The sequence below is a fragment of the Rhinolophus hipposideros genome (genome assembly GCF_964194185.1).
Source record: "Rhinolophus hipposideros genome assembly, chromosome: 25".
In the NCBI taxonomy this organism is placed as follows: domain Eukaryota; kingdom Metazoa; phylum Chordata; class Mammalia; order Chiroptera; family Rhinolophidae; genus Rhinolophus; species Rhinolophus hipposideros.
The window spans coordinates 12601188-12629170 of NC_138071.1; the positions used below are offsets into that span (position 1 = coordinate 12601188).

The 27983-nt window shown below is 49.2% G+C and overlaps 3 protein-coding genes across 3 annotated transcripts; 2 read left to right on the forward strand and 1 right to left on the reverse strand.

Moving 5' to 3' along the window:
• Window positions 1-8092: 8092 nt before the first annotated feature.
• GCC1 (GRIP and coiled-coil domain containing 1) lies at window positions 8093-13220 on the reverse strand. The gene is made up of 2 exons (XM_081038676.1): window positions 11815-13220; window positions 8093-10937 (listed from the first exon to the last, which is right to left on the reverse strand). Exons 1-2 carry the CDS (start codon window positions 12844-12846, stop codon window positions 9642-9644), a joined length of 2328 nt encoding a protein of 775 aa, XP_080894802.1. The 5' UTR covers window positions 12847-13220; the 3' UTR covers window positions 8093-9641.
• Window positions 13221-15843: 2623 nt separating this feature from the next.
• Window positions 15844-18885, forward strand: ARF5 (ARF GTPase 5). The gene is made up of 6 exons (XM_081038450.1): window positions 15844-16060; window positions 16575-16655; window positions 16987-17096; window positions 17561-17632; window positions 18164-18289; window positions 18398-18885. The coding sequence occupies exons 1-6, from the start codon at window positions 15994-15996 to the stop codon at window positions 18482-18484; spliced, it is 543 nt and encodes a 180-aa protein (XP_080894576.1). The 5' UTR covers window positions 15844-15993; the 3' UTR covers window positions 18485-18885.
• A 1491-nt stretch (window positions 18886-20376) lies between these two features.
• Window positions 20377-27891, forward strand: FSCN3 (fascin actin-bundling protein 3; the record flags this gene model as incomplete). The annotated part of the gene is made up of 7 exons (XM_081038311.1): window positions 20377-20520; window positions 21544-22240; window positions 22564-22682; window positions 24315-24474; window positions 24936-25106; window positions 25425-25630; window positions 27720-27891. 6 exons carry the CDS (start codon window positions 20377-20379, stop codon window positions 25628-25630), a joined length of 1497 nt encoding a protein of 498 aa, XP_080894437.1. The 3' UTR covers window positions 27720-27891.
• Window positions 27892-27983: the final 92 nt, after the last annotated feature.

Genomic DNA, 27983 nt, shown 5'->3' on the forward strand with positions numbered 1-27983 from the left:
CCTGATGATACAGGGATCTGGTAACTACCCTTCAAAGGAGACATATTGGATGGCACTCTTTTTTCAAACGACCCAGCCAGGCCAGAGCTGAATGTACTAATGGGGGTGAGGACACTATATTTGGGGGGATTTAACAAAGTTTTAATGTTAGAAGAATCTTAGATTCATAGAAAATTTTCAAAAACAATACAGAGTTCCTATATACTCCAAACTCTGTTTTTCCTATGATGAGCATCTTACATTAGTACGGCACATTTGTTGCAATTAATGAACAAATACTGATGCATTATTATTAACTAAAGTCTATATTTATATTTTCTTAGTATTTACTTAATGTTATTTTTCTGTCCCAGGAACCCATCCTGGATATTACATTTAGTCACCGTGTCTCCTTCCACTTCTCCTGGCTGTGACAGTTGGGACACTGTGTTTTACAATGGCTCTGCCCTCTCAGACTCAACTTTCATGCCTCTCTGGGCTACCTAGCAATCCATGAGCATGGGGAGGAAGGTAAGAGGGGAAGACATGAGTCACTCAAGGTAACACATGGAGCCTGACCCAATCTGCCTAGTTGATAAAAGTTCTATTAGAACAAGTGAAATAACTCTTACAGTGGTGTGAGGGTGGTATCTTGTCCTGTAAGAAAACCTCCCTTGGGGCAGCTGGTTGGCTCAGTTGGTTAGAGCGCAGTGCTCTTAACAATAAGTTTGCCAGTTCGATCCCCACATGGGCCCCTGTGAGCTGCGCCCTCCACAACTAGATTGAAACAACTACTTGACTTGGAGCTGATGGGTCCTGGAAACACACTTAAATAAATAAAAAGTTTTTTTAAAAAAAAGTGGTTGACCTATACTCTTTAAAAAAAAAGAAGAAGAAAAGAAAAAGTCCCTTGGTATGTACCACACAAGAAGAGGAACAGGAGACAGATCAAGAACAAAGCCACATGGCTGCAAAGGACACATTGGAAAGTGTGTTGATGAGGACCTGCCCACAGTGGCACTGGAGTGTCACTAGCCTGAGGCCCCAGAGCAAGGCCAGCCAGGCGAGCAGACACAACACTGCAAGGTCACGTTCCCCGTGGAGAGTACAGACAAAGGGACAGTCCGGCAATCCACCCCAAGAGATCTTCATTCTCCAAACAGATGGGGAAACTGTGTGGCAGGCCACAGGGATGTACCAGGCTCAGGGAGCCCCTTCCCTGTGCCACCAAGGCTAGGGACTCCCAAGGACATTGTTTCCCAGAACCAGAGGTGCCTCTCAAGTGGGGACACCCTCAGGAGTCAAAGGGCATGAATTCTATTCCATCATCTATTTCCATCAGCACGCGCTCCATTTGTCTCCATAGGGATCAGAACCACCATCTCTCTCCTTGTCTGGGGCCAGCCCAGCCTCATAGCCTCATAGTCAACATTCTGCTGACTCTAGTTCGGGATGGGAAGAGGAAGAAGACCTAATACATTGGAAAGAAAGGGGTGACCACTCTGAGGCCTGGAGAAGGAACGGCGGTGGGGGGTTGGAAGACAAAAAACTAATCGGAAGTATTTTTCCAATCTCTTCTTCTTGTTCTCTAATTATTCATCACCCATTTTTGCCTCGATTTTCCTAGTATGTTTTAGTAACTTTATTGAGATAAAATTCACATATAAAACGATTCACCCATTTAAAGTGTATAATTCAATGGTTTTTAGTATAGTCACGAAGGTGTTCAACCATCAACACTATCTACTTCCAGAACATTTTCCTCACCCCAAAATAAACCCTGTACTCATTAGCAGTCACTCCCATTCTCAGCCCCCCCACGTGCCAGCTCCTAGCAACTACAAAGCTGCTTTCTGTCTGTATGGCTTACCTGCTCTAAACACTTCGTGTAAATGGATTCACACAATAGGTTGCCTTTCGTCTCTAGTTTCTTTCACTTAACATAATGTTTTCCAGGTTTTGCCATGTTGCAGCATGTAACAGTACTTTTATGGTTGAATAATATGCCACCATATGGCTATACCACATTTTCGTTATCCATGTATTAGTTGATGGACATAGGTTTCCACCATTTGGTTTTTAATGCTATTATGGACGTTAGTGTACAAGCTTGTGTATGAAAGTGTTTTCAATTCTCTTGGATATATACCTATGAGTAGAACTTCTGGGTCATAGGATAACTCTGTGTTTAACTTGTTGAGGACTGTGGCTGCCCCAATTTTTTCAAGTGTACAAGAAATAAACTCTCCCGCTGTTTAAGCCAGAGTTCTTTTGTGTTTGGATGTATGTACAACTGGGCCTAATTATAACCGGTACCTTTGACCATTAAGTCTTTAGTGTTTTCTCAGTGGTTACATAGCCTTTAATTGCCGGCTGTTTTTCGTCTGCCCAGTAAGACTAGAAGCAAGTTGAGGATGGGGATCGTGTTCTTATATTCCTGCATCTATCACAGAGTACAGGATGGTGCCATGTCCCCAAACAGAATGAATTAAAATAACTTCTGTTTATGTGCACGGATGTGGGGGCTTACACTGAGTCTAAAGAACATGCAGAGAGAATCACCAGCCTTCACCCTCTGTGACGAGTGAGAATTTCCCTTCTCCACCATCGATCACTGAGCTGCATCTTCTATTCTACCTTTTTAATTACAGGACACTTTATGTTTTCTGTTGAAATTAAATGGAGAGACACTAGGTGTTGCTGCTTTCCCATGAAAAAGAATATTGTTAGGAATTACCCAGTAGCACCATAAACCTTTGTTACCAAGAAGGAAGGAAGAATTTTGATTTTCCATTTTTGCTTTTGCCAAAGTTCTTTCCAGATAAAATATTTACAAAATACATACTGTGGTAGGCAGAATAATATCCCCCTACAGATGCTCGTGAACCTGATCTCTAGAACCTATTGGGATGCATGGCAAAAGGAAATTAAAGTTGTTAGTTAGCTGACCTTCAAATAGGGAGGTTATCCTGGATTGTGTACGTGGAGATTATTCTGGACTGTCTAATGTAATCACAAGGGTCCTTAAGAGTGAAAGAGTTAGAGGAAGGTGTGACTCTGTAGAGAGGCACAGAGAGATGTAACATCGCTGGCTTTGAAGATGGAGAAAGGGGACCAGGAGAAAAGGAATGCAGGCAGCTTCTAGAAGCTAGAAAAGGCAAGGAAACATTCTCCCCTTTAGCCTCCAGAATGGAACAAAGCCCTGTGGACACCTTGATTTTAGCCCAGTGAGACCCCTTTCAGACTTCTGACCTCCAGACTATAAGATAATAAATTTGTGTTGTGTTCAAGTCACTCAGTTCCTGGTAATTTGTTATGGCAGCAAATAGAAAATCAATACATATGCTAATATTTCCCCCCCTTCATTCTGTTGAAAGTATGAATCTACAGCTAAGGAAAACAGGGTGATGGGGGGGAGCCAAGGTGAGGGTTAGGTGACAGTTCACCAACATATAGTTATTCTATCATTGTGTTATGTTAGCTAGTATATATGATGTCAGATGTTAATAGCAATTACTTTTTATAGTACTTTACGCTTTTCCAAGAACTTTCAATATATTGTTTGATTCGATCATCACAATAACTTTGAAAAGCTAACGTAAATGCCTCATTCCCCTTTTTTTTTTTCACTCCCCTTTTTGACAGATAAAAAACAATGAGTCACCAGGAATGTCCCAGAGACAGATAATGACAGAACTAGCATCTTGTTTTTCTCTCTTTCGGGAGTTGTTCTCAGCCTTTTTTTTTTTTTTTTTTTTTTTTTAAATCTTACTCTTTTAAAGAACTTGGGTCCCAGGGTGCCAGAAACAAAAAGCTCACTTTCCTAAGTCTCCTGTATGTTTTCAGGCATTCTGCCACCATATTTAGCACTGATGGAAAGAGTTCAAAGCCATTAAGTTAATTGAAAGCTTCCTCCATTGGGCTTCTAGAAAATGATCTGGAGTCTGGTGGTCAGGCAGACCTACCATTGTAGCATGCTTGGTTCCCAGGGCAAAGGGAACCCTCAGAATCCACAGGCTCCTTCCTCCAAGGGTTCACTCTTCACTGGCTCTCCCTTCCTACCCTCCTCTGAGCCCTGGAGGCGCAACCCTGACTCAAAGAATCTCTGCCATGAAATCATCCCTCTGGCCCATCCTACTCTGTACAGTGAAAAAATCAGACACCGTGCCTACGTATCGAAATTAATGTCACCAATGAGGGGCAAATGGATCTAATTTGCCCCCCCCCACCATGTGATGTCCTAATAAGCTCACATCCCTTGTATTCTGGCAGGGACTGCATAACCTGAATCCAATCATGAAGAAACACCAGACAAACTCAAGATGAGAAGCCTTCTATTAAAAAGTGGGGAGGGCTGTATTCTTAAAAGAAAGATTGTCACTGTCATAAAAGACCATAAGAAGGTGAAGAACTGTGGCAGATTACAGGAGACTAAAGAGACATGACAACTAAATGCAGTACTGATCCTAGACAGGATCTTATACCAGAGGGAAAAATCCCATAAAGGAGATTATGTGTTCATTGACAAATTGGAATGCAGATGGAGGATTATATCATAGAATTGTACAAGATTGGTATTTGCAGTCTCTTGCTCATTCATTCAGCTATTTATGGAGCACTTAGTATGTGCCAGGTTATGAAAAGTCCTGACAGCACAAAGATAAATGGGGCATGACCTTGAGGAATGTATAAAGTAGTCAAAGAGCAGAGACGTAAATTCAAAAATGAAAGTACAAGAAATCACTGTGCCCAAGGTCAGTATGAAAAAAAGTGCTGAAGGATTTCAGAGAAGAAAGTACCTGTGCACCTGGGGAGCAGAAAAATCAGCACAGAGGAAGTGACAGTCCAACTGAGTCTGAAAGGACAGGATCATACCGCAGAGGGTTGGGATGGGGCTGGCAGGGATGGGGGGGCACTTTAAAGGTAGAGGAAACAATGTGCCGAAGGATCCTACGTTGGAAAATGTACACTGACCAGGTGATACTGCCGGCATTCAAAACCAGCACAAACAAGCTTGGCCTGCAGGCTCTTTCAGATCTCACACAGCTGACTAAGGCTGCAGGTCGGGCAGATATCCCAGCGGAGTATACAGGACACCAGGGCAGGACGTCCCTCTAAGGGCCTGTGAAATTCCCTAAACTGAGGCTTCACTTTCAGACATCAGATAGCTGGTAAACTAAGGGAAAGGCAATGGACCCTCCGCTAAATACTAACTCCCAAAACTTTTGACCGTGTGGACAGCACGGCCTCTGTTAATTAAAAGTTAATGTGTCATCTACATTTAAACACTAATATTCATGTAAAGTCATATCAATCTTCATTCTCTCAGATATGAAAGAGAATATTTAGTCCCTTGGTGGTAGGCCCAGAGGGATGGATGAATTTGCACTGAGCCAGAGAGGGTCTCATGGCCAAAGTCAAGGAACAGGGTTTGCTTCCTTATGAGGGCCACTGGCCTCCAGGTAGCCTTTGCTTTTCTGGGCTCCCTTCCACTGTGGGTTTGTCAGAAACACTGATATGTAGGTCATCCAGGACATCTGGGTCCCAGGGAAAACAAAGGTCTCTACTCAAACTTACATAAAACCGACTTGGAGCGAAAGAGTCCATTTCAAATTTTCGGCGTGAAAGAGCTGTGCTGCTAGGAAAGAATGAAGCTTCTGGGAAATTATAAGGAAGTCAGGTGCCACTAAAGCAAGCACTACCTGGACAAGCGCCCTTTCTTCCCCAGCCTGTGCCAGAAACACGGCCCCCTCCAGTTCCAGGGAGCCACGCGTTTTCAGTATTCCACGTTGCCCTCTGCTTGAAGACAGCATAGAGAGCAGAAAGAACCTGGACCGCTGGTTCACAGAAACATGTTTGAATCCAGGTTCTGCCATCACTGACTCTGGGCCCTGGGCAATTCATCTTGCCAAGCCTCCATTTCTTCCTTTGCAAAATAGACATGCTTCACAAGACTGCTGTGGGAATCAGTAAAATAATGCAGGGGAAATGCTAGCCGTTGGCTTCATAATAGGCACTTGATAAAATATAGCTGTTATTCCTTTTGTTTACAGCAACATCTGTGATATTCCTTTTGTTTACAGCAACATCTGTGATTAAGAAGCATGGGACTTAGATCCGGAAGAGCTCAGTCTGGCTTCCAGTTCTCCCACTTATTGGAAAAAATTCTTGGAAAAAAAGAAATGCAGTTTAGCCCGTACCTTGCTTTAGGTACTCTGCTGGTTCTTTACGTATCTTTCTTTAATCTTGAGGATATAACCCTGACAAAAGTATTATTATCCCCATTATAAGAAAATTAAGTTCAGAGAGATGAAGGCATTTGTCAAGGTCACACAGCTGGCAGGATATTGAACTGAGATTTCAATCCAGAATGTCTGAATCTAGTTTCTTGCTCCCAAAATCATCAATAATCAGGCTGCTTGGGGGCAGCACTGGAAGAGTGAAGGGGAGGGAGGAAAGGTGGTTGAAGATGGGGTAAAGTGACCACTCAGTAGGGCTCTATTTCCAATTCCCAGTGCTGTTTCCCCGGTTTACCTAGAGGTTATAGTTGGAACACACTGTAACAAGAGCTAGTCCACAGCCCTCCTTTTATTTTGTTAGAATGATCCAAGTTCTAAAATTAGCAGTCATCTAGAACCTGGGGCACAGAGCAGCTTTAGGGCTCTTAGAAAGAACCAACGTTGCCTGTTCCTCTATATAGTGCAGCAACTTTGCTAGACGGCATTTTATAGCTAGAGACTCTCTCTCCATGTGAACCAGCCCAGTTCAGTCTAAAGATCACTCTCTCCATCCCTAGAAATCACCTATGGAGACAGGCCAGGCACTTCCAGGACCCGAGGAGACAGGAGCACACCTAGATTAAGCAGGCTTTCAGGTTAATCAGACCTGGTTCAGACATATATTAGTTACACGATCTTGGGCAAACTTACCATCTCAGCGTCTGCCTCCTCATCTGTAAAATGGGGGGTAATGACACCTGTGAGGAGTAAAAGATGTAATGGGCATAAATGGCTCAACATGGTTCTGGCACCTCCACAAGAGTTAGCAAAACAACCCTGTAATAGCAGTTCCCCAGCACAAAGCCGAGAACCTTGGGGTTCTAGGTAACACATGGAGACTTAACTGCATCAAGGGCACGATGAATGGACCTTTATTCCCCAGGTCAGAGGTACCCAACAGGAGAGAGAGGGAACCAAAGCAGAAAGGCCTTACCGTTGTCAACTTGCCTTCCTGCCATTTTCTCCCTCCATCTCTTCTCCAGTGACCCTCCCGACTTACGTGGTACAAGTTAAACAAGTAAGGTGCAGTCTCATTACCTTATTGACATACCTTGTACACTGTCTGACATTCTGGGGCCAGGGCCCGTGGAAAGTGTATTTTTCTCTGACTGAGGCTGATCTCCATTCTTTCTCTTTCTCTTTCCGAGAGGGCAATCAAATAACTGAAAATTGTATTTGGGGGAAAGGAGTGGAGAGACAAGGAACCTGTGACCTTAAGGGTCGGGAGGGACCAAGACTTTTTGATTCAGTGGGGAGCATTCTGAGCCTTATGTAAATCGATACTTAATCACAAATTGACTTGCTTCTTTGGTCGTTTGGAATCTTCTCAAAAGTAAAAAGCACAAGAATTGTTAATCCCAGGAAAGCAACTGTGATTATGGATCTTTGTATTCTGTCTAAAACCACCTAGAAACAAGAAGAATATATCCTATATGTAAGGGGATCAGGTAAGAAAACGAAGAGATGATGATTTAGTTTATGTTATTGATGTACTGAGCAACTTTTCTAGGAAACCATGAATCCGATTGGAAGCAGAGCAAAGCATTCATAAAGAGATTACTTCTAAAGTTTTAGAAGTAATTATGGAAGTTTCAAGCCCACTCACTAAATCCATGAGACATCTGTTTCCAGTGTAGCTGCCTACACACAAATATACACATACACACATAATTGTCGGCTAAAAAATGTGTGTTGTAATTGAGACTGTTTAAGCTTTGAGGCATTCCTCCCTAGATTCAAGCTCATGGATTAATATATTATTTCAATTCTTTGAACTTACCATTTATATTCACATTGTGTGTGTGTGTGTGTGTGTGTGTGTGTACCATTCAAAAGCACACAGGTCAAGTCGTTCAGGTTTAATGATTCCATGGTTTGTTATTATCATTTGAACCCATCACTTCTGTTCCATTAAAGTCCACTCACTGTTTGTAGATAGTCCAGATTGCCCAGCCTCCCAATCAGAACATTTAATCAAAGTTTTCTGCACCCCAAACCTTCACAAACCAGATCTCTATGATGAAATAACAGAAAAAAAACGTATTCGTTCAGTGAGTGGCAAAGCATTGGTCTTTTAAGATCCAAAGACCAGCAAGAGCAGATGGGGGCAAGGAACGCATAGATACTGTTGGAACCTGACTTAGAAGTCTGTGTCCTCCTTTCCTTAAGGGCAGAATGAATCTGCTTACGCAACACCAAATGTAAGAAACTCCGCGGGAGGGGGGAAAGTTATAGTAACACGCGTGGGGAAGATGAGGACTGTGGGCTGAAACTCAATTACCGCCTCAAGGGAGTGGGCAAAATACCCTGGTAACATAACAGTAACCCATGAATACCCTGGCTGCAGGGACGTGGACATTTACCCAGAATGCTGTCCACGGAGCAGCAAGCACCCTGGCCTAGCCTTGGCTGAACTTCCGCCACTTTTCCTCTGAGGCTCACAGCAATCTTCTGGAATCCTCCGCAGTAGGTCTTCCTCCTCTGCCCTATATATCTCTGAACTAATTCTTTGGATCCAGGCAGGACCACAGCTGCCTAATCAGATCCCTCTCTGTAAGAAGCTACAATTTTTTTTTTTTTGCAATGGAAGTTCAACACTGAAGATGACAAAGTCATTCCTGCACAATCTCAGGCCAACCTTAGGAGGGCAGGTTAAGGCAGGGACAAGCAGGGAGGGTCTATGATAGCCCTATCCGGACCAAAAGCAGGTCACTCAGGAAATCCCCAAGATCGAACTGGTGCTCAGGGCTCTCTCTACAATGGTCACAAGTGGAGCGTTTTGTCCAGACTGGTTAAGTCGTACCCAGCCCTAACTAAACCAAACTTCCCAGTTCCAGGATGAACTCCCTGTTCCTTGGCCCTTTGGACCAGTGGGCAAGCTGTCACTATTTCAGACTTCCTGGTCCCTCTTCAGCCTGGATATGTGTCCCCAGAGAATTGGGGCAGCAGTGGACCAGACTCAGATTGTGCTGATGGAGAAAATAGCTGGTCCTTGTGTGTGTTTAGAAATTAACTGAACTCCCTTTGGAGTCACGTTTACTCCTAGCTCTGCACTAGGAGCATAATATTAAAACAGAGAAGTCTTATTTTTAAAGATTTTCACCACTTCCCCAACTTTTGCACCTGTCAATCCCAACTTCTTCCTGCCTCTCCCCCTCACACACACACCACCACAAGATGTTGTCCCAACTCTTCCAGTGTCTCTACGGCCCAAGGGGTAAAGCGGCATTAATGGTATTTGGCGGAAAATTCCACCCTACGTTGAAGACTCCTCCCAGTTCAACACAGTGAAGAAAGAAAAGGTTAAGAGAAGAGGCAGTAGAAACCAGAGCCTGTCCCTTCCCACATAAGAGGCACAGAAATTTCCAGTCAGTGAAAACAGCATCATCTCTTGCCAGAAGGCCACCAGCTCCCACTGGGGGGGAGCCGCATGATCACTTGTTTCTCCTCTGGACTGAAATGCAAGATAGTCAGGATGGCTGTGAGCGTCTGCTGGCGGCCCAGGCTGTCGGGCAAGGTCAGGAAGCGGTAGATGATGTTTTTGAGGTACTCGAGGTTGGCTCCCTCCCGGCTCTGGTCCCTGAAGTTCTTTTCAATGTGGCTCTGCAGGACCCCGACCTCCTCGCGATGCCGCTCCCCCTCCTCCAGCAGCCGCTCCTGCAGCTGACGGACCTCGACCTCCAGCCTGTGTTTCTGTTTCCTCAGCAACGTGATCTCCACCTCCTTGCGGGCCAACTGCTCAGCGTACAGGAAGAAAGTAGGCTCGTTGGCCGCAGCTAGTTGCAGGGCTTGGGTCAGGCTCTCCGAGGAAGTGATGTCGGCTGGGTCCCCAGGACCTCCGCCACCCACTGGGCTTCTGCGTCCCGGCAGCCCAGAGGACAAGGCCACAGAGCGCAGTTGCTCCAGCTCCAGGTCCTTCTCGGCCAGCACGGCCAGCGCCCGGTCCCGCTGCCTGTGCAGCTCCTCCTCCAGTTTCAGCGTGCGGTCCCTGAATTCCTGCTGGCTGCGCTCCAGCTCCTGCCGGTGGTGGTGCTGCAGCCGGCCCAGCTCCTGCTTCCAGTCCTCAGCCTCCTGCTGGTGTTGGCGCTCAAGCTCCTCGCAGGACAGACGCAGGGAAATATACTTCTCCTTGAGCTCTGCAAGCTGTTCCTGGGCTTGCTCCAGCTCCTTGGCCAGGTTACCGTCTTTGCTGTTCTTGCTCTTGAGGACGACCTGGGCCCTCACCTTGTACCTCTCAAACTCTTCCTTCAGCTGTTTTAGCTCCTGTTGGTAGTAGAGTGCAGTAGCCTTCTCCCCATCAGCGGCCTCGGAGCTGGGCATTATCTCCAGGTCGCAGAGCTTCTCCACATCCAAGGTCACCTGGCTTTTTCTGGTCGCCACCTGCAGTAGCCTCTTCAACTTCTCCATCTTGTCCTTCAGGACATTGACGTCCAGACTGGACTCCTCTCCATGGCTGTCTAGAGGGGACCGGCTGGAGGCCGCGAGAGCCAGCGTCTTGTTCTCCAGATCCAGCTGCATGATGCGCTCCTTCAGCTTCTGGATGGCCAGCTGGTCCTTCTGCTTGGCTTTCTCATATGTGCCTAGCAGTTCCGACACCTCAGATATTTGGTTCTCCAGGGCTGCCACCCTCTGCTCTTCCAGCTGAGATTGCTGACGTCGTTGATCCTCTGCGAGGGCTGTCTGTAAAACAAGGAAACAGATGGAAATGCACCCAGAAACGCCACAGAGGGCTATGGCAAACTGTGAGATCACAAGAGAGGAGAGCAAAAGAGTCATAGAATGGGGATGGCCAGGCAAGAATAGGAACTGGGGATTTTTTGGTTGATCTGGGAGCTAACAAAAGTTCCTGTAACTTGCTTGGGTTCTGCTCACAGACACATGTTATACCAAACAATTAAGAACCTCTGCATATCTGCTCCTATTCTGGTTGAGTTCTTCCATTGTCTCCTATCATACACCAAACTCACGTATAAAGAGTGCTATCTTCATTTATCATGTGTTGCCCCAAATCTTATTAAGGAATCATATGACATTCTCTTCCTCCTCCAATATTCCTGGAAGTTCAACACTGAGTTGGACCTCTCTCCACACTGAATGGAGGCACTATAAAATAGAATACCTTTCCAGAGTTGGCAAACCGTGGCCGAAAGCAGTGACAAAAGGTCATTTCTTCTGAGAAAACTCCCTTTTCCCCCTTCAGCCATCCTACCTATAGGCATATCCCCCTACCCCCACATAGGCATATAGCTACAGTCAGACACACGCCCTTTTCACTGCATGTCTGCCACAGAACTACTTCACAGAGCACAGCGGGTAAGATGCCAGTGCTAGACCTGTCTGGCTCCAACCCAGCCTACACTTAGAAACTCGACATCCTGTTGGAAACATGCTCTGTGGATACTGTCAACACCACGTAGAACAGAATTTCCAACTCAATAAAACGTTTTGAATAGCATCAAAAATTGACAGTGCAGCCACTTAGATCTATCAAAAGAAGAAAAAAATTATTTCCCATTTCAGGCTTAAATGACTTTTTGAAGGAGATGAAGATAATTACCTTCCTCATTTCCTGCTGCAACTGAGCCTGGAAATGGCTCTTCAGGCAGGCAGCTTCTTCCTGCAGCTGCTGCAGCCGGGGGTCTGGCTGATTCTTCTCATCCTGAAGCGCCTGCAGCTGACCTTTCAGCTCCTCCACCTCCCGGGTCAGCTGTCTGGTCTGCAGTTCAAACCCTTCCATTTGACCAGCTGCGTATGCCCGCCCTGCCAGGGCTTCTCGGGTCTCTTCCAACCGAAGCTCCAAGTCTTGGCGCTGGGTCCTCTCCTCCTGCAGCAGTTTCTGAAGCTCACGCAGCATCAAGGCATGGTCACTCTGCTCCTGGGCCCGGTCGTGCTGCTGTGTGATAAGTCGGGCTTTGGTTTCGGCTATCTGCTCCTGCAGCCCCTTCAATTCTCCCTCCAGACGGCCCCTCTCTTCTTCTGCCTTTTTGCTGGCATCCTGTAAGTCCTGTTTCATCTTTTTCTTGTCAGCCAGGTAAGAAGCTTCCATGCGGGACTTCTCCTGGGTGACTGTAGCCAAAGCGCTAGTCAAAGTAGCCAACTGAGTCTTCAGCTGGTGCAGTCGTTTGTCCACCTCCCCACCTGCAGACGGTCCATCCCCACTGCTACTGCTAACGCCACTCTCCGACCCGCTGGCCTCTTCCGACTTTGGAGGTGGTGGTCCTCGGGCCAGTCGGTCATCTTCTACCCCAAACTCACCCTTGGTGCTAGTGAGACTGGCGACAGTATCCAAGCTGGTGGCGGTCCCAGTGCTATCCTCGCTGTGAGTGGAGCATCGGTCGTCCACGTTGTCAGGACAGGTGAGGCCTGGAGGCGGGCCCTCCGCCAGGCCCACATCCGCCTCGTGGGATACTGACAGCACCCTGATGCTGGCCTCCAGCGCCTCTTTCTCTTTCAGTAGGCTTTTATAGGCGCGAACCACATCCTTGAGACGTGCCTGGTACTGGAAGAGCTGCTGCTTCTGCGTCTCAATGGTCTCCAGCAGGTCCTTTTTGCTGGGGCCACCCCCGAAATTCATTCCAAACTTCTCCATGAGGACTCAGAACGGGTGGTTCCGCGTCAGCGTGGGGGCAGCCCGGGAGAGGGTCGCGGGGACGCTGGCGGGCGTTGTGGTCCCCGCGGCCGCACGCCCGTCCCTCCCAGTTGTCCGAGACCGACGCGGGGAGGCGGGGCGGCGGGGCAGAAGCGCCACCGGTCCGGTCCGGGGTCCGGAAGGCGGGGGCGGTCCCCACCTAGAGGCGGGGCGACGCGGGCAAGAGAGGAGCGCAGGCCAGGGCGCCCCGCCGCGTCCCGAGCTGCTCCGCGCTCCCGCCCGCCCCGGCCACGGCAGCCCCCGCGGGACCTCGGCCCCCTGTCCGCCAGGGCTCTAGGCGGAGCGCAGCCCCGCCACGACTTCCGAACTACAGCGGCCCGACCGGGGCGCTTCCGGGGCCGCTGGAAGTGACGACAGCAGGACGCCGCCGCTCCGCCCCAGTGGCCCGAGGAGCGCGGGGCCACCCCCGGGGAGCGCGGCCGCGGCCTGCTGGGAACCTGGCGGGCCTCTCCCTCTCCCTCTCCGGGAAGGGCCGAGCAAGCCGAGCTAAGGACGCGAGTGATGCTGATTTCGTGAGGTTCGCCCGCGCTTGCCTTCAGGCTACGATCAGCGAGGGACAGGGGGCGACGTCGCACTGACTGGCGTCCTTACTGAACAGCTCGCGACGCGTCTCCATTTGGGGGCTCAGTACCTTTGTCCCTAAAGAGCAACAATTAAGACTCTCATTCAGACCACGAACACTGCAACCCTTTCTAGTACAGTGTTTGGCACCTGGAAGGCGTATGATATAATAATTATCAGCACCCTTCCTGAGTTCTGCGGAGTTAATGCAACAAATGTTTGTAAAGGGCATCCGTATGGCCAGGACGTCTGTCCTTCGTGCTAACTATATTCCAGGAGCTTTGCTATGGAGTCATTACAATAATTCTGCTCAGTGGGTATTATCAGCACTGTTTTACAGATAGGGAAACATGAAGCACAGAGAGGTAAGTAACATGCCCAAGGTCGCACAGCTACAAAGTTTAGGGATGCTATCTAGATCAATCCAACTCTCAACATACCAGATGCTGTGCCAGGTGATCACTATGATGAGACAAGGTCCTGCCCTCACGGAGTTCCCATCTAGTGAAGAACCAGGCATGCAAACACAAGTCCTGCCATACCAGCACGCATACGTATATTCAAAGTGATATGGAAATTAAGCGGAGGAGGTCCTGTGTAGGGGAGGCAGAGAAGGCTCTCGGAGAAAATACTTTCGGATGTGAAGGATGAGTAGAGACTACCCATCTAACTAGAGATCAGGGAAACAAGCATTCCAGGCAGAGGGAAAAGATTACAAGGACTCCTGTGGCATCAGGGAGGCTGGCTCACGTGGGAAGCATTGAGAAGCATCTCGAGGCAGTAGTTTAGGGTATGTGAAGGAGGTGGCAACAGACAGGGCTGGCATAGGAGGTGGGGACCCAAATTAAGGCATTAGATTTTATCTTAGGTGATAAGAAGACACTAAAGGATTTTAATCACAAGAGAGGTGTCATCAAGACTTGTATGACAGGGTGGCAATACCAAGGGGCAGGAGAACTGTGAGGAGACTATTGCAGTCATGGAGAAGAGACGGTACTGAAATATGGCGGTGACAACAGTGATGGAAAGAAAGAGGCTAATAAAAAAGCTGAAGATTTGGAACTGACCTGACTTATTCATCGCTAGCTGTGTTATTATATTGGGACTCTTTTAAACGTATTCTTCGACCTTGTAAAAGTCTCCCAGGAATGCAAGTGTGATTGAAGAGTAAAGTCGTGCACTCATACCTGATGCCCAAAGTCTGTTCTCTTTACAGACTTGCAGGTCTAGATGGGGCAGGCCCTGGAGCTCTGTTCAGACCCAGTTTCTTAGTGGCCCAGGACACATCCAGCTATTTCATACAAAACATTCATACAAAACATTCAGATACAGTATCTCATCATTTTAATCTTTACCATAACCTCATGAGATAGGACAAATATCAGTCTCCTTTTATAAATAGGAAAATGACAGCTTGTGAGGATTGTTGAAGGCAAGATCTGAAGCAGAACTGAGATTTGAACTGAGGCCTGGAACAATGGCATACAGTAGGCATTCAATATTTGTTGACTGAGTGAATGAAGGTTCTCTGCTTCTCAGCTCACCTCACCATGTCCAGTCCATAAGCAACTGGGACCCAGAACAGGCAAAACACCTGTCCACGCTCCACTGAGCAACCTATCAGTCCAGTTCAACCGAACAGGCATTTGTTAAGCATAAGCCTGGCATGATCCAGTTTTTGCCATCCAAGATATTTAAATGACTTCCAATCTGGCTATTTCCCCTGCAACGCTAAGATGAATGGGGAAATTACTGCAGAAGCTCTTCGGGCCCAAGGAGGCAACAACATCCTCACATCCTGGATAAGTGTGCATTAATAATCCAGGCTGCCAGGTCTGTGGCAAAATGAGGAAGGACTTCAGAAAGGCTGCCTGGGTCCAGACTGAAAGGCTTTGCCTCTAGGCACACCCGGTACCGTCAGTCCTCTCGCGATTCTACGGTCCCTGAACCACGTACTATGCTCAAAGCCCCTCCCTCACTGGGAGCTGAGGGGGCGAAAGGGAGGTCTTAAGACGACTGCAGGGAGCTTACGCACCTCTAAGAGGGTGGTGCACACAGTCGACGCTGCCAGTTAGAAAGAACTAAACCGGAGACCCGAGTGAGCCGGACGCCACAAGCCAAAGCCCTGCGGCGGGCCACGGAAGATGGGGGTGGGGGCCGCTGCGGAGCACGGAAGGCTTTCCTCCGCCCCCCTCTGACTGCCGGCTCAACAGCCACAGATGTGACAGGCGTGCTAGAAACGGGGAGACCCTGGCCCTTTCCGTCTTTAAAACCGGCGCGGACCCAGCCCGCTGCGGAGACTCGTCCCGCTTCGGCTTCTCCGGGAGCCCGCGCCGCGGGGCGGGGCGGGGGCGGAGCTGGGGGCGGGGCGCGGATGGGGGCGGGCCCGCGGTGACGTCGGGCGGGCCGCGACGCGCGGAGGCGGAGGCGGCCCCTCCCACTGCTGCTGCGCCCCATCCCCCCGCGGCCGGCCGGTTCCAGCCTGCACCCGGTGTCCGCGTCCGTGCCCCCTCCCCGGGCCCCGCCATGGGCCTCACCGTGTCCGCGCTCTTTTCGCGGATCTTCGGGAAGAAGCAGATGCGGATCCTTATGGGTGAGGCAGATCGAGCGCGCGGCCCGGACGGGAGCGCCGGCCCCCGCGCAGCCCTCCCGCCCCCGCGTCCCTCCAGGCCAGCTCACCCCGCTTTCTGACTCTGAGTCACCCACCGCCTAAACCCCTGGGGCCACTGCTCTCGGGCGGGTCACCGTCTGCAGCGCCGCTCCCGGGGCCTGAAACCGGGAGCTGCGGGCCTGGGTGGGGTGACGCTCCCTCCGCCCCAGCCCGGATGGTGAGAAGGGAGGATTCCGCCCTTGGAGGCCACTTTTAAAAGGAGCGCGGCCCTCCTCCTGTGCCCCTTCCGCCCCCAGTCCTCGGCCGCTCGGGGGCAGGAGTTGGCGCTCACCGCCCGGACTGCCCTTAAGGCCCGGAAGGTAGAGAACAGCGCGCACCTGGAGGCTCTCGGGCTCTCCGCCCCTGTCACCGGCAGCTGTCCTGGCCTCTCCCCTTCCCTGGTCTCTAGGGGGCTCCCTCGCTCCCATCTCCATCCCTGTGCCCCTCGTCTTTGCAGTTGGCTTGGATGCAGCTGGCAAGACCACGATCCTGTACAAACTGAAGTTGGGGGAGATTGTCACCACCATCCCCACCATAGGTGAGTCAGAGGAGGTGAGATTGGGAGGAGCTGGAGCGTGGCGGCGACCTCGGGGTCTACTCCTCATTCTGCACCTCCGTGCTGGGACCTGACACCGGATACAGCTACCTGAGAAGTGGGTCACATTATCTGTACCTGCTGGACGGTGTCGAGGGGGGGTGGATGTGACCTGGCCCCGCCCTGCCAGTTGACTGCCAGTCTTCTGGACTTCTCTTCCCGTAGACCTTGATCATTGCCTTCTGATTCGTGTCCCTGCTGAATGCACTGTAGTTTAGTGAGTTTCTTCCTATCACGACTTTTTCCTCATATTTTTTTCCCCAATTCTCTTCAGGCTTCAATGTGGAAACAGTGGAATACAAGAACATCTGTTTCACAGTCTGGGACGTGGGAGGCCAGGACAAGATTCGACCTCTGTGGCGGCACTACTTCCAGAACACTCAGGTGGGGGGCGAGGGTGTCTCCCCAACCCCAGGGGAGGAGGTGATAGCATTAGGAAAATTGTTGGCCTAGGCTGGGCCCCTAAGCCAGGAAAAAGCCTTACCCCCTCCTAACCCCCTTTAGTAAGGTCAGCCTCTACTCATCCTTCAGAACTGGCCTTCATCTTCTGAGACTCAGCCACCTTTGGCATCTTCTGAGAAGCAGGGTTCTGGGTCCAGGCTGATTTAGCTCTCATCACATGTCTCCCCGTTCCCATGCATATCTTCTAACTAGACTGCTTGTCTGAGGGCAGAAGCTGTTTGTGTCCTTTGCAAGGTGTCACCAGTTTGTGCCAGGATGTCTGCAGAGCCTTAGTGGAAGTTTACTAGATGAGAAGGATTTAGACACAATTAAAGAGAGAAAGCCAGACTCGGGTATGTCCCAGGTGGGAGTGATTGCTCCTCCTTCCTTCCTTCCTTCCCACCCAGGGCCTCATCTTCGTGGTGGACAGTAATGACCGAGAGCGTGTCCAGGAATCTGCTGATGAACTCCAGAAAATGGTGAGCACCCAGGACCCTGGGAACTGAGCCCTTAGTTTGGAAACAGAGGTCGCTGTGCTGGTGTGAATGTCAGGAAATGCCTCATGGGCCTTGAATATACAGTTCTCTTGGTGGACACAGGTACATGGAGAATCTCACCCTGTTTTGAATTTGGGTCAGGTAAAGAGTATAGGGTTGACTTTTTCCTTGAATTCTCACGTCTTCACATCTGAGTCTGAGAAGTTGGGGAGAGGGAAATTATATGCATTGGAGATAAACATCATCGTACCTTCTTGTTTTTCCATTAGGAAATCTTGTCATTTTGACTAGAACATGTCCTAGAACGAATTAGAAAAAGGTCCTTTCTGGACTTAATGCCAAGAAGGTCTCTAGCTGACTTAGAACTATGTCTTGTGTTCAGCAGGAGACTGCATAATGTTATATTTTTCCCACAAATATGCTAGAAGGTGGAAAGGGGCTCCCCTACACAGTGGGAAAGAGGGAGCCTGGAGACCCCAAAGGACCCCAGATTCTACTCCCTTGGCCTCTCAGCTGCAGGAGGATGAGCTGCGGGATGCGGTGCTGCTGGTGTTTGCCAACAAGCAGGACATGCCCAACGCCATGCCAGTGAGCGAGCTGACCGACAAGCTGGGCCTGCAGCACTTGCGAAGCCGTACGGTGAGGGTCTTGCCTCTCCCAAGGGAGCCACAGGCTGGGGCAGGAAGTAAAAGCACCCCCCCTTTTTTGTTCCCTGCTACTGACCTCTTTCTTTCTTTCGCCCCACAGTGGTACGTCCAGGCCACCTGTGCCACCCAAGGCACAGGCCTGTATGATGGGCTGGACTGGCTGTCCCATGAGCTGTCAAAGCGCTAAGCAAGCAGTGGCTTGCCCCTGCTGCCCGGAAGCTCCCGCGTGCATCCCCGGGATGCCCAGACTCCCGGACTCCTCAGGCAGTGCTCCTCCCTCCTGCTCCTCCTCCCACAGACACAGGTCTCTGCTCCTGCCCCTCCTGCCTGCATGTTCTCTCTGTCGCTGGAGCCTGGAGCCTTGCTCTCCGGGCACGGAGGGGTCTACTCTCCTGCCTGCTGGGACCTGTGGAAGGGACTTCCAGGGCCGGGGCCCCTTCTTCCAGAGGAGGAGCAGGGATCTGGGTTCACTTTTGTTTTTTCCATTTTGGGTGTACCCTTGGGCTAGGTGGGGAGGGAAGGTGAGGGCTCCAGGTGGTGCTATGATATGGCACTGGATATTGAGTAATAAATTTGCTGTGGTTTGTACACGGTGTTGTCTGTAGCCTAGAAGTGGGGCGCTGGGTTATTGGGTGCAAAGAAACAATATGGGGGAGGCTCAAAGCAGCTGAGGCTGCAGGGCCCACCCCCCTCTCCCCAAGCATACGCACACATTGCTGCCTTCGTCTAGCTTAGTTTCTCCCTCCTGATCCTTGCGGCTGGAAGTATTTTAGGGGTTTCAGTGTAGGGAATCCCATTCCCCAATTTCAAGGGGCCTTTGCTGAGGGTAACAGGATCTACCTTCATACTTCTGTGAACGACTTAACTCCCATTCTTATTCACCTCCTAAGTAGCCGTGGTCCTTAGTGATTACGATGCACATTAAAATGTGAGGGTGAGAGAATCATTAAAAATAAGGTTCCTGAGGCACACTTGAGAAAAAGTGATTCATCAGGACTGGTCTGAGGCCCAAGAATAGGCATCTGTAAAATCACCCAGGTGATTCTGCCGGTTAGCCTTATTTTCTAAAACCGGGGATTACAGTCCCTCATTGTGCATCACTGGGACTTTCTACCTGGGAAGACCCTGCCACGGGGAATAGGAACCAGTCTGTGGGCAATTCTCCGAGCGTGGTTCACCGCCCAGTTCCCTTTGCATCCCAGCAAAGCTTGAAACCCACCATCAACACCATTATTTCTTTTCGCCTTTCTCCCTTTTTTCATGTCAGTTTCTCTAGGTTGTGGGCTGGTTTTCTCCATGAGTCCGGAGGCTAATGGCCAACAGACTGGGGCCTGGGCTGGTATCCTGAGAGGCAGTTCTGACTGTCTGTGCAGCAGGGCTGCAGCTGGGGGTTAGGACAAGGGTGCACAGGACTCTCCCCACCTGGACCATTCTCCACCCTGCCACCGAGCCAGTCCTTGATTAATATGGGAAATTTGATCCTTGCTGGTTATCTCGCCAGGGTTTCCTCACCCTCCCTGAAAAGTACCTTCTGAGACATTGTGGCTTTATCCTCCCAAGGGCCATAAAAATCAATAGCTTTTTCTTGGATATCATGAACTCCAAAAACACTTGAGCCCCAAGAGAGCCAGGCAGAACCCGCTTCCTGGGAGAAAAGGGGTTGATTTCCTGTGATTAAAAGGAGAAACAGAGGTGGAGAAGGGGAGGGACTTGCCTGAAGTCACAGGTAGTCACTGGCACCGGCCAAACCTCTGATAGTCAGCTCAGCCCACCTGGGTGCGTGGAGTGGGGTGGGGAGGCTCATACAGGAGGCCTGGACCTGCTTCCTCTGGGCCATGGATTGATGCTGCTGGGCCACCGCCCTTTCCCCACGGGGTGAGAGGCACCCCTCACAGTCACAATGCCCTCCGGGTCACAGAGGTGCTGGGACCCAGGCCAGCCTCTTCCTGGAAAGTCCCCCTGGGAACATCTTGGGCCTGGTGGGTACTTGGGCCTGATTCTGGTCCCTATGGCCTGTGGAACCTCACCACGGGGGGGACGGCTGGGCCGGACGGAGTCATCAGCAGTGCTGCCGGCCCCATGGATGAGGTGGAGTGGACACCAAGGCACCCCAAGCCAGAGGACCTAAGGGTCGGGCTCATCAGCTGGGCAGGATCCTACCTCACTTACGAGCCATATAAGAGTACTGTCACTGCAGATGCCAAGGGTTTGGGCCGGAGACAGGTAACAAAGCACACCTGTACTGGGACCATTTTTCCCGTGGCTAACTAAGCGTTGTGTGTATGGTGGGAGTGGGGGTGCACTCTCTACCTAAATCTCTTGTCTAACCTCTGCCATTGCCAGGCCAAGACCCTTCTACGCCAGGCTCTTGGTCACGGGTCTCCATTGCTCCATCTCACCCTCTCTAAACCTCTCCCAGGAGGTGAAGCCTCAGCCCTGACCTTGCTATTTTGGCTGGCTCTGGCAGCCACCTACCCTCCACTCCAGCACAGAGTGCTTGTGTCATCACAAAGAGGAGAGGTGGAGAGCCCAGGCTAGAAGGCAGAATTGTGGGCATCCAGGGGAAGTTGGAGCAGTGGACTTATCGCAAGGCCTATGTCTCTGTCCAGGTTATAGCTTGAGAATGGGGTACTCTAGGAGCCCTAAGAGAGTTGGTTCTTATCTTAGGAAGGGATGTCGGCACATCTGGGATGCTACCACATACGGAGCAAGGCAGTAACAAGGTCTTCTCAATTATAACGGTTGGTCACAGCTGAAGCAAACAATTGTATTTCAACTGTCTGGGCTCCCAATCTCATCCCTGGAGCCCAGGCCTGCTTATAAGAGGTCTCGCTTTTCTCCTGTCATGTTGGGGAGGTGGCCTTTGGGGGTGGAAGTGTTGGCTGAGTGTGCTATCCAGGGGCAACAGTGGGGAAGAGAGAAGTAAGACTTAAACCAAAACATTTCTTGGGAAATTAGGTATTAAAGGAAGTGGTCAAGGAAGAGAGAGGGAGGTTCACCTTCTGTTAGCTGGAGGAGATGGGCATCTAGAACTTCTGTTGGGATCCTGAGAATCCCTGTGGTTCCAGTGCTCGAGGTGCCCTGAGATCTTTTGATTACTGTTGCGTGAGAGAGTGGAGGAGCCAAGGAGGCTGACGTGCACGGGAAGTATGTTGGCCTCAGTGAAAGTGCTGGGCTGATGGTTGTGGAACTGCTCGGTCGAGTCACTTGGAAGCACTGATTTCCCTCTTCTCCCAATGCCTCCAGACCTGGGAGATCCTGGTGAGCAATGAGCATGACACACAGGCTGTGGTACGACTAAGGAGTTTGCAGGGCTTCTACCTTCTGTGTGAGGCGGATGGCAGTCTGTGCTACGGCCGCCCGCGGACCAGCCACCATGGATGCTTCCTACTCCGTTTCCACCGAAATGGCAAGTGGACCCTCCAGTGCATAATCAGTGGTCGTTATCTGGAGTCTGACGGTGAGGATGTGTTCTGCCACTCCCGGGTCCTCTCAGCTTACCACATGTGGATCCCCCGGCCAGCCCTGCATGTCCACGTGATCCTCTACAGTCCCTTCAACCAGTGCTATGCCAGGGCGGACCCCACCACGTGTCGAGTCTGGGTGGACGCACCAGTTCCCTGCCTGGAGGAATGTGGCTTCCTGTTGCATTTCGAAGATGAATGCTACCACCTGGAGACCTCTACCCACTTCTTCTTGTCCCACTTAGACCAGCTTGTCTCCCAACCCTCAACACAGACAGCGTTTCACATGCAAGTGCGGCCTGGAGGCCTCGTGGCACTCGGTGATGGAGAAGGAGGCATGCTGTACGCACAGGGCACACGCCTGCTCCTGGGCCTGGGCTCCAATCCCCACAGGGGCGAGGAGTGGTTCATCCTACAGCGCTGTCCGACCTGGGTCAGCCTCAGGTCCAAGTCTCGGAAGTTCCTCTCCCTCATCTACGGCAAGTGCAGAGTCCAACACAGCCACAGAGTGGGGGAGAGCTGGCTGATAAAAAAGAGGGAAACGTGTTTGGGATCAGTGAGGATCTTTAAACCTGCTCATCAGGAAGATCTTGGGGTCCCAGGAGCTTCTCTGTGCCATGGGAAAGGGCGATGAAGCAGGGGCATGGGCTTTAGGGGGAAATGGTCTGGGTCTTCTCCAGCAGAAGGTAATGAGGGCTGAGGAGGGAAAGGAGAGGAAACTCCAGCATAAAGCATGGAGGAGGGGCTGAGAGTGAGACGAGACTCAGGCTTCTTATGACATATTCTTGTTCTCCCTCTGCAGATGTTGAGGTGCATGCTGCCTTTGAGCATTTAACCCCAATGTCATTGTTCCAGTTTGAAAGTGACAAGGAGAGCCACACCCTGCAGCTTCGTTCAACCAATGGCTGCTACCTAGCCCAGGTAAGGCCTTGGCTTTCTAAGCAAGACAATCCGTAAGCCCTGAATTCTCCCTCTCTAGACACTCTTTCTCTTCTTCAAGTCAGATGACCAGATTGTGAGGTGAACTCTTGTCAAACATTCATTTTCACTCAGTGGGCCTATTTTCATCCAATGGGGCCTCTTTTTTAAAAATTCAACTTTATTGAGACATAATTTGCATACAATAAAATGCACCCATTTTAAGTGTACAGTTCAGTAAGTTCTGACAAATGTATATGCCCATGCAACCATGCCACACCATTTCACAAGTTAGAGAATATTTCCATCAACACAGAAATTCCCTCTTGCCACTTTCCCGTCAGTTCCCTTCCACCTTTGCCCTCCCCACTACCACTGACTGGTAGTCTGTCACTGTGGATTCCATTTCCCTACTCCAGAATTTCATATAAATAGAATCATATAATATTACAGTATGTATGCTTCTTTCACTCAATGTAATGTATTTGAATTCATCTATGATGTTTCATGTATCAGCAGTTCATTCCTTTTCCTTGTTGAGCAGTATTTCATCATATTACTCACAAACACAAACATAATTTGTTTATCCATTCACTTGTTGATGAACATTTGAGTTGTTACCAGTTTGGGCTATTATGAATAAAGTTGCTATGAACGTTCACATATGAGTGTTTTTGTGGTCCTTTGTTTTCAATTATCTTGGGCAAATGCCTAGGATTGCAACTACTGGGTCATAGGATAAATGTGTGTTTAACTTTTTAAGAAAATGTCAAGTAGATTTCTAAAATGACCACACCACTTTACTTTCTCATCAGTCACGTATGAGAGTTCTAATAGCTCCACACTCTCGTCAGCACTTAGAATTGCCTGTCTTTTTATAATAATTTTAGCCACTCTGATGGATGTGTAGTGGCATTTTATTGTGACTTTAATTTGCATTTCCCTTATAATTAATAATGTATGAGCATCTTTTCACGTGCTTATTGGCCATTTATATATTTTCCCTGTGAGATGTCTGTTCACATTTTTTGCCCATTTGTTATTGGGTTGTTTGTCATATTATTAAGTCGTAATAGTACTTTATATGTTCTCAGGTCAAGTCCTTTGCCTAATATATGTTTTGTAAATGTTCCTTCCCAGTCTGTGGCTTGCCTTCTCATTTGCTCAATAGTGTATTTTGAGCAACAGGTTTTAATGAAGTCCAATTTTTTGATGAAATCCAATTTTTCCATTTTGCAAATAGTTAGTGCTTTCTTATCCCAAGAAATTATTACCTGTCCCAAAGTTGCAAAGAATTTCTCCTATGTTTTCTTCTAGATGTTTTATATTTTAGCTTTCACTTTTATGTCTATGATTCATTTTGAAATTTTGGCGTCTGGGCTGAGGTTTATTTCTCTGCATATGGGGTATCCTTTTTGATATTGGGCTCTGGGATACAGTACGGACTGGGGAAGTGGGAGAATTGAGGCCACAACATGTTTTCCAAAAAGGATCTGAAAGCATGAGCGTACCCTGGGAGAGTGAAAAAGGCTACTGGTGATATGTGGGAAAGAGGGTCTAGGGATAAAAATGATGGGGAGAAAGGTGAGATTTTCATTCCTTGCTTCCCTTTTCTTTTCCCAATATCTTCTCCAGAGGCGCCATAGGACGGTGATGGCTGATGGGCACCCACTGGAGTCTGACACCTTCTTCCATATGCACTGGAATTGCGGCAGGATCATCCTGCAGTCTCCCAGCGGACGCTTCTTGGGCATCGCACCAAACAGCCTGCTAATGGCCAATGCCACGGTTCCAGGTGAGCTAAGCAGCCCTCCAGGCAGCTTATTCCAAGTCCAAGATGCTTTCGGGGGGAGCTGCGCTATGCTAGAACGAGCACTGGAGTTGGGGTCAGAAGATTTGGGTCTGTAGACTTGGTGAGTCACTGAATTTTTGTCATCCCTTGGGCAGAACACCTCCTGGAGCCTGGTTTCATCGTCTCCATTATCAATGGAGGTGATGTCCAACCTGCCTGCCTCACAGGATTATCATGAAGGTTAAATAGATTCATATATCTCAAAGGAAGGAAGAATGTTAAAATTTCTAAGTGCTTTCACAAACATTCCACAAGTACCTAGCATGAGACCTGGCACACAGTAGGTGTTCACTAAATGTTAAAATACTGACAACAACTGTCTGCAGTTAGTGCCTCCCTACCTGCTTCCATCTGCGGAAGCATCTAGAGACAACCCACCAGATAACTCCTTCCATGTCTTTCAGGCCCAAATGAGGAATTTGGGATTCTATTAGCCAACCGCCCCTTCCTCGTGTTGCGAGGTCGGTATGGGTATGTGGGCACCTCATCGGAACACGACCTCATGCAGTGCAACATGGATCAGCCCGACTGCATTCACCTGCTGCCCTGCCGCCAGGGCATTTATCACTTCCAGGGTGAGTAATCATCCGCACCCCTCAGTTCCAATGTAGCCATGCCTCAGCCCCGGCTCAGACTTCAGGGCCTGCCTCTCAGGGTCTGTTCATGAGAAAAGGAAAAGCAGAGTTTCTGTTTGTTTTCACACTTCACGGCCCCTGGAGTGGCTTGGCGGAACAGAAACCAGCCCTCCTGCGTTTCCATGGAGGGAATCTGCCAACATGGGCAGGCTAAGGCAGCCAGGGGGGTGGCATGTCTCCCGGGAGCCTCCTCAGAGCTGCGCTGCTGTAGGACACCCCTTCCGAATGGTCCACTGACCCGAGCTCTTCCCTCCCCAGCACAGGGTGGGGCCTTCTGGTCAATCACATCCTTTGGCACCTTCCGGCCTTGGGGAAAGTTTGCCCTCAACTTCTGCATCGAGCTTCAGGGGAGCAACCTGCTTACAGTGCTAGCACCCAATGGCTTCTACATGAGATCCGACCGAAGCGGCACCCTGTTGGCAGACAGCGAGGACATTACCAAAGAGTGTATTTGGGAATTTTAGGTAAGGTGCAGTGGCTAAGGGCCTGGCGTCGGGGAGCAGGAGCTGAGGGGCAAGAGGAGAAGGGAGGTGGGTCGGAGGCATGTGAGAGTAAGACCAGAACATACCCTGGGTTGACTTCTGTCCCACAACCTGATCAGCTCCAGACATTTATTCCACCTCTATGCCTTTCCTCTGAGGGCCTCTAACCCTAGCCATGCTAGAGAGAGGAGCAGTCAGGTCTAGATTTCTCAGTTATGCCACACTGACACAAGCAAGCCTGCAGGGGACAGGAGGAGGTGTATCTAAGTATCCGTCTCTCTTCATTAAGATGCAGACTTTTGCCTCATTCTTCAGGAAGAGTGACTTTGAAGACATGTTGCTACCCTATGAACCTCTATCCTTACCCCCTCAATCCCTGGGGTGCTGATGGGTCCCAGATATTTATCTCTAGCCTGAACTTTCTCCTGAACTCTAACCTCATTTCCTTCCTGATTGACAGTTGACTTCATCCTGCCGTCCCTTCAAAATCAGCCTCCTCATCCTCCCCTTCAAAGGTGACTTCCTGCTGTCCCCGTGGCTGTCTAGGGCATTGCCATCCTCTTAGACACTCAGGTTCAAGACCCCAGCACCATGTCTCCTTCCTCCCTTTCGTTCCCTTCACAAAACTCTGAACATTCTTGGCTACTTCCTTAACATCGCCTCCGGAATGCTTGCTCCTTTAAATCACCGTCACCACCAGTGGTTCCAGGCTTTTCATCAAAAGCCTGCTCTGCAAAGACGGACCCCAGCAGCACTCCAAGCCCCAAGACCCAGCCCCACCTCATCCATTCTCCACACTAAGTTGGCTTTCCTCAAATACTGCCTCCATGCCATCATTTCCTGTTCACAACTCTTGGGCAGACACCTCAGCGCTCTTAGACCTGCCCCTTCACAATCTACCTCCCTTTCCTGACTTGAAAAGTCATGAGGGTGTTGCAGAAAGAGTTTGGTTTTGATATCATATAGGCCTGTGGTCCCAAGAGCTAGTAAGACTTGGTCCTTATTAGCTATGTAGCTTTAGAGAAATTGTGTTAACATTTATAGGCCTTGGTTTCCTTATCTGAAAATGGGAATGATATCTACCTCATAGGGTTGTGTGAAGGTTAAATGACAGCGTGAACCTAGGTATAGACCCCCAATATGTGTTCACTCCTTTCCTCCATTTTCTACTAATTTTCTACACAAACCCTTTACTATGGCCAAACTGGGAGAAAATAAAATGAAATCCCACTGTGCCCGTTTTCTGTTCTATTTCATGAAGGACTTCTCAGGCTCCTTCTAAGCCTGACATTTTAGTTAGGGTTTCCAGGCGGGAATTCCCACCCATTCTCAGAAATTTTTTTCGCTTTTCTGTCCTGAATCCCAAGAAAAGTTGGTCGAGAAATCAGGAAAATCGGTTCCTTGAACCCAGGTGGTTGGTAGTATCAGACGCCACTTTGTGGAAACAATTCATCATGGAGAACAGAAAACAGTTTATATCTCGGGATTCGGGGAAGAAAAAGTGAAAAAAATTCCTGAGAATGGGCAGGAATTCCCACCTGGAAACCCTAATTCTAGACAATGTATTGTAGTGGTTAAGAGCTCATTTCTGGACACAGAACTGGCTTCTAATTAGATTCAGTTAAACTTGTTTGACCTTGGGCAAATGAACCTCTCAAAGTCTGTTTCTCATGGGTAAAATGGGAATATAGTATTTACCTTATAGGATTATTGTCACATGAGATAATGATTACAAAATGCTTAGTAAACAGGCTGGCACCCAGTACTTTCTCACTCTATCAGAGGTCTTTCCCAATCCAGTTTGAATTCTTAGTAAACTTTACCTGTTGACTGCATTCTCCCTGCGAACTCTGATGATATTTTTGTACCATTAATTTGACTTTTAAAAGTAATTTCTGCTGCCTTTTCCTATAAATCAACTTCATATGTCTATATGATCACTCACCTCATTAAGAATAGGACAAATCACTTTATTCTCTCTCTTCCCCCGTGGTCTTACCAGGTTTTTTCCTAAAAGCTAGAGATCAGCAAATGACTAACTGAAGGTTTCTATTTCCCCTTCCCTCCCCAGATCAATGGGAATGCCAACTACTGAAATCCAATACTTCCGGGAGAAACTACTACACTGAATGGAACAGGAACTCCAGAGTCAAGATCCATGAGAATTATGTTACACAACTTTTCCTACCCAGTTTTGCAAAACACCTGTTTCGAGCAATAATACATCACAAAAGGCCACCCCCAAAACCCTGGTGTGCATCTGACTCAGTACATAGTAGGGGTCTGGATGGGGACGGGGGCATGAGACAGGTCCCAGGCTGCTCCGAGTTCCAGC

What these genes read in the sequence shown, in the direction of transcription:
- GCC1 (XM_081038676.1), bottom strand. Translation starts at nt 12,846, where the DNA reads ATGGAGAAGTTTGGAATGAATTTCGGGGGTGGCCCCAGCAAAAAGGAC. An exon ending in TGCAGCAGGAAATGAGGAAG is followed by an intron (nt 10,938 to 11,814) that starts GTAATTATCTTC and finishes CTTGTTTTACAG; the next exon opens with ACAGCCCTCGCAGAGGATCA.
- ARF5 (XM_081038450.1), top strand. Translation starts at nt 15,994, where the DNA reads ATGGGCCTCACCGTGTCCGCGCTCTTTTCGCGGATCTTCGGGAAGAAG. An exon ending in CACCACCATCCCCACCATAG is followed by an intron (nt 16,656 to 16,986) that starts GTGAGTCAGAGG and finishes AATTCTCTTCAG; the next exon opens with GCTTCAATGTGGAAACAGTG. An exon ending in CTGATGAACTCCAGAAAATG is followed by an intron (nt 17,633 to 18,163) that starts GTGAGCACCCAG and finishes TTGGCCTCTCAG; the next exon opens with CTGCAGGAGGATGAGCTGCG.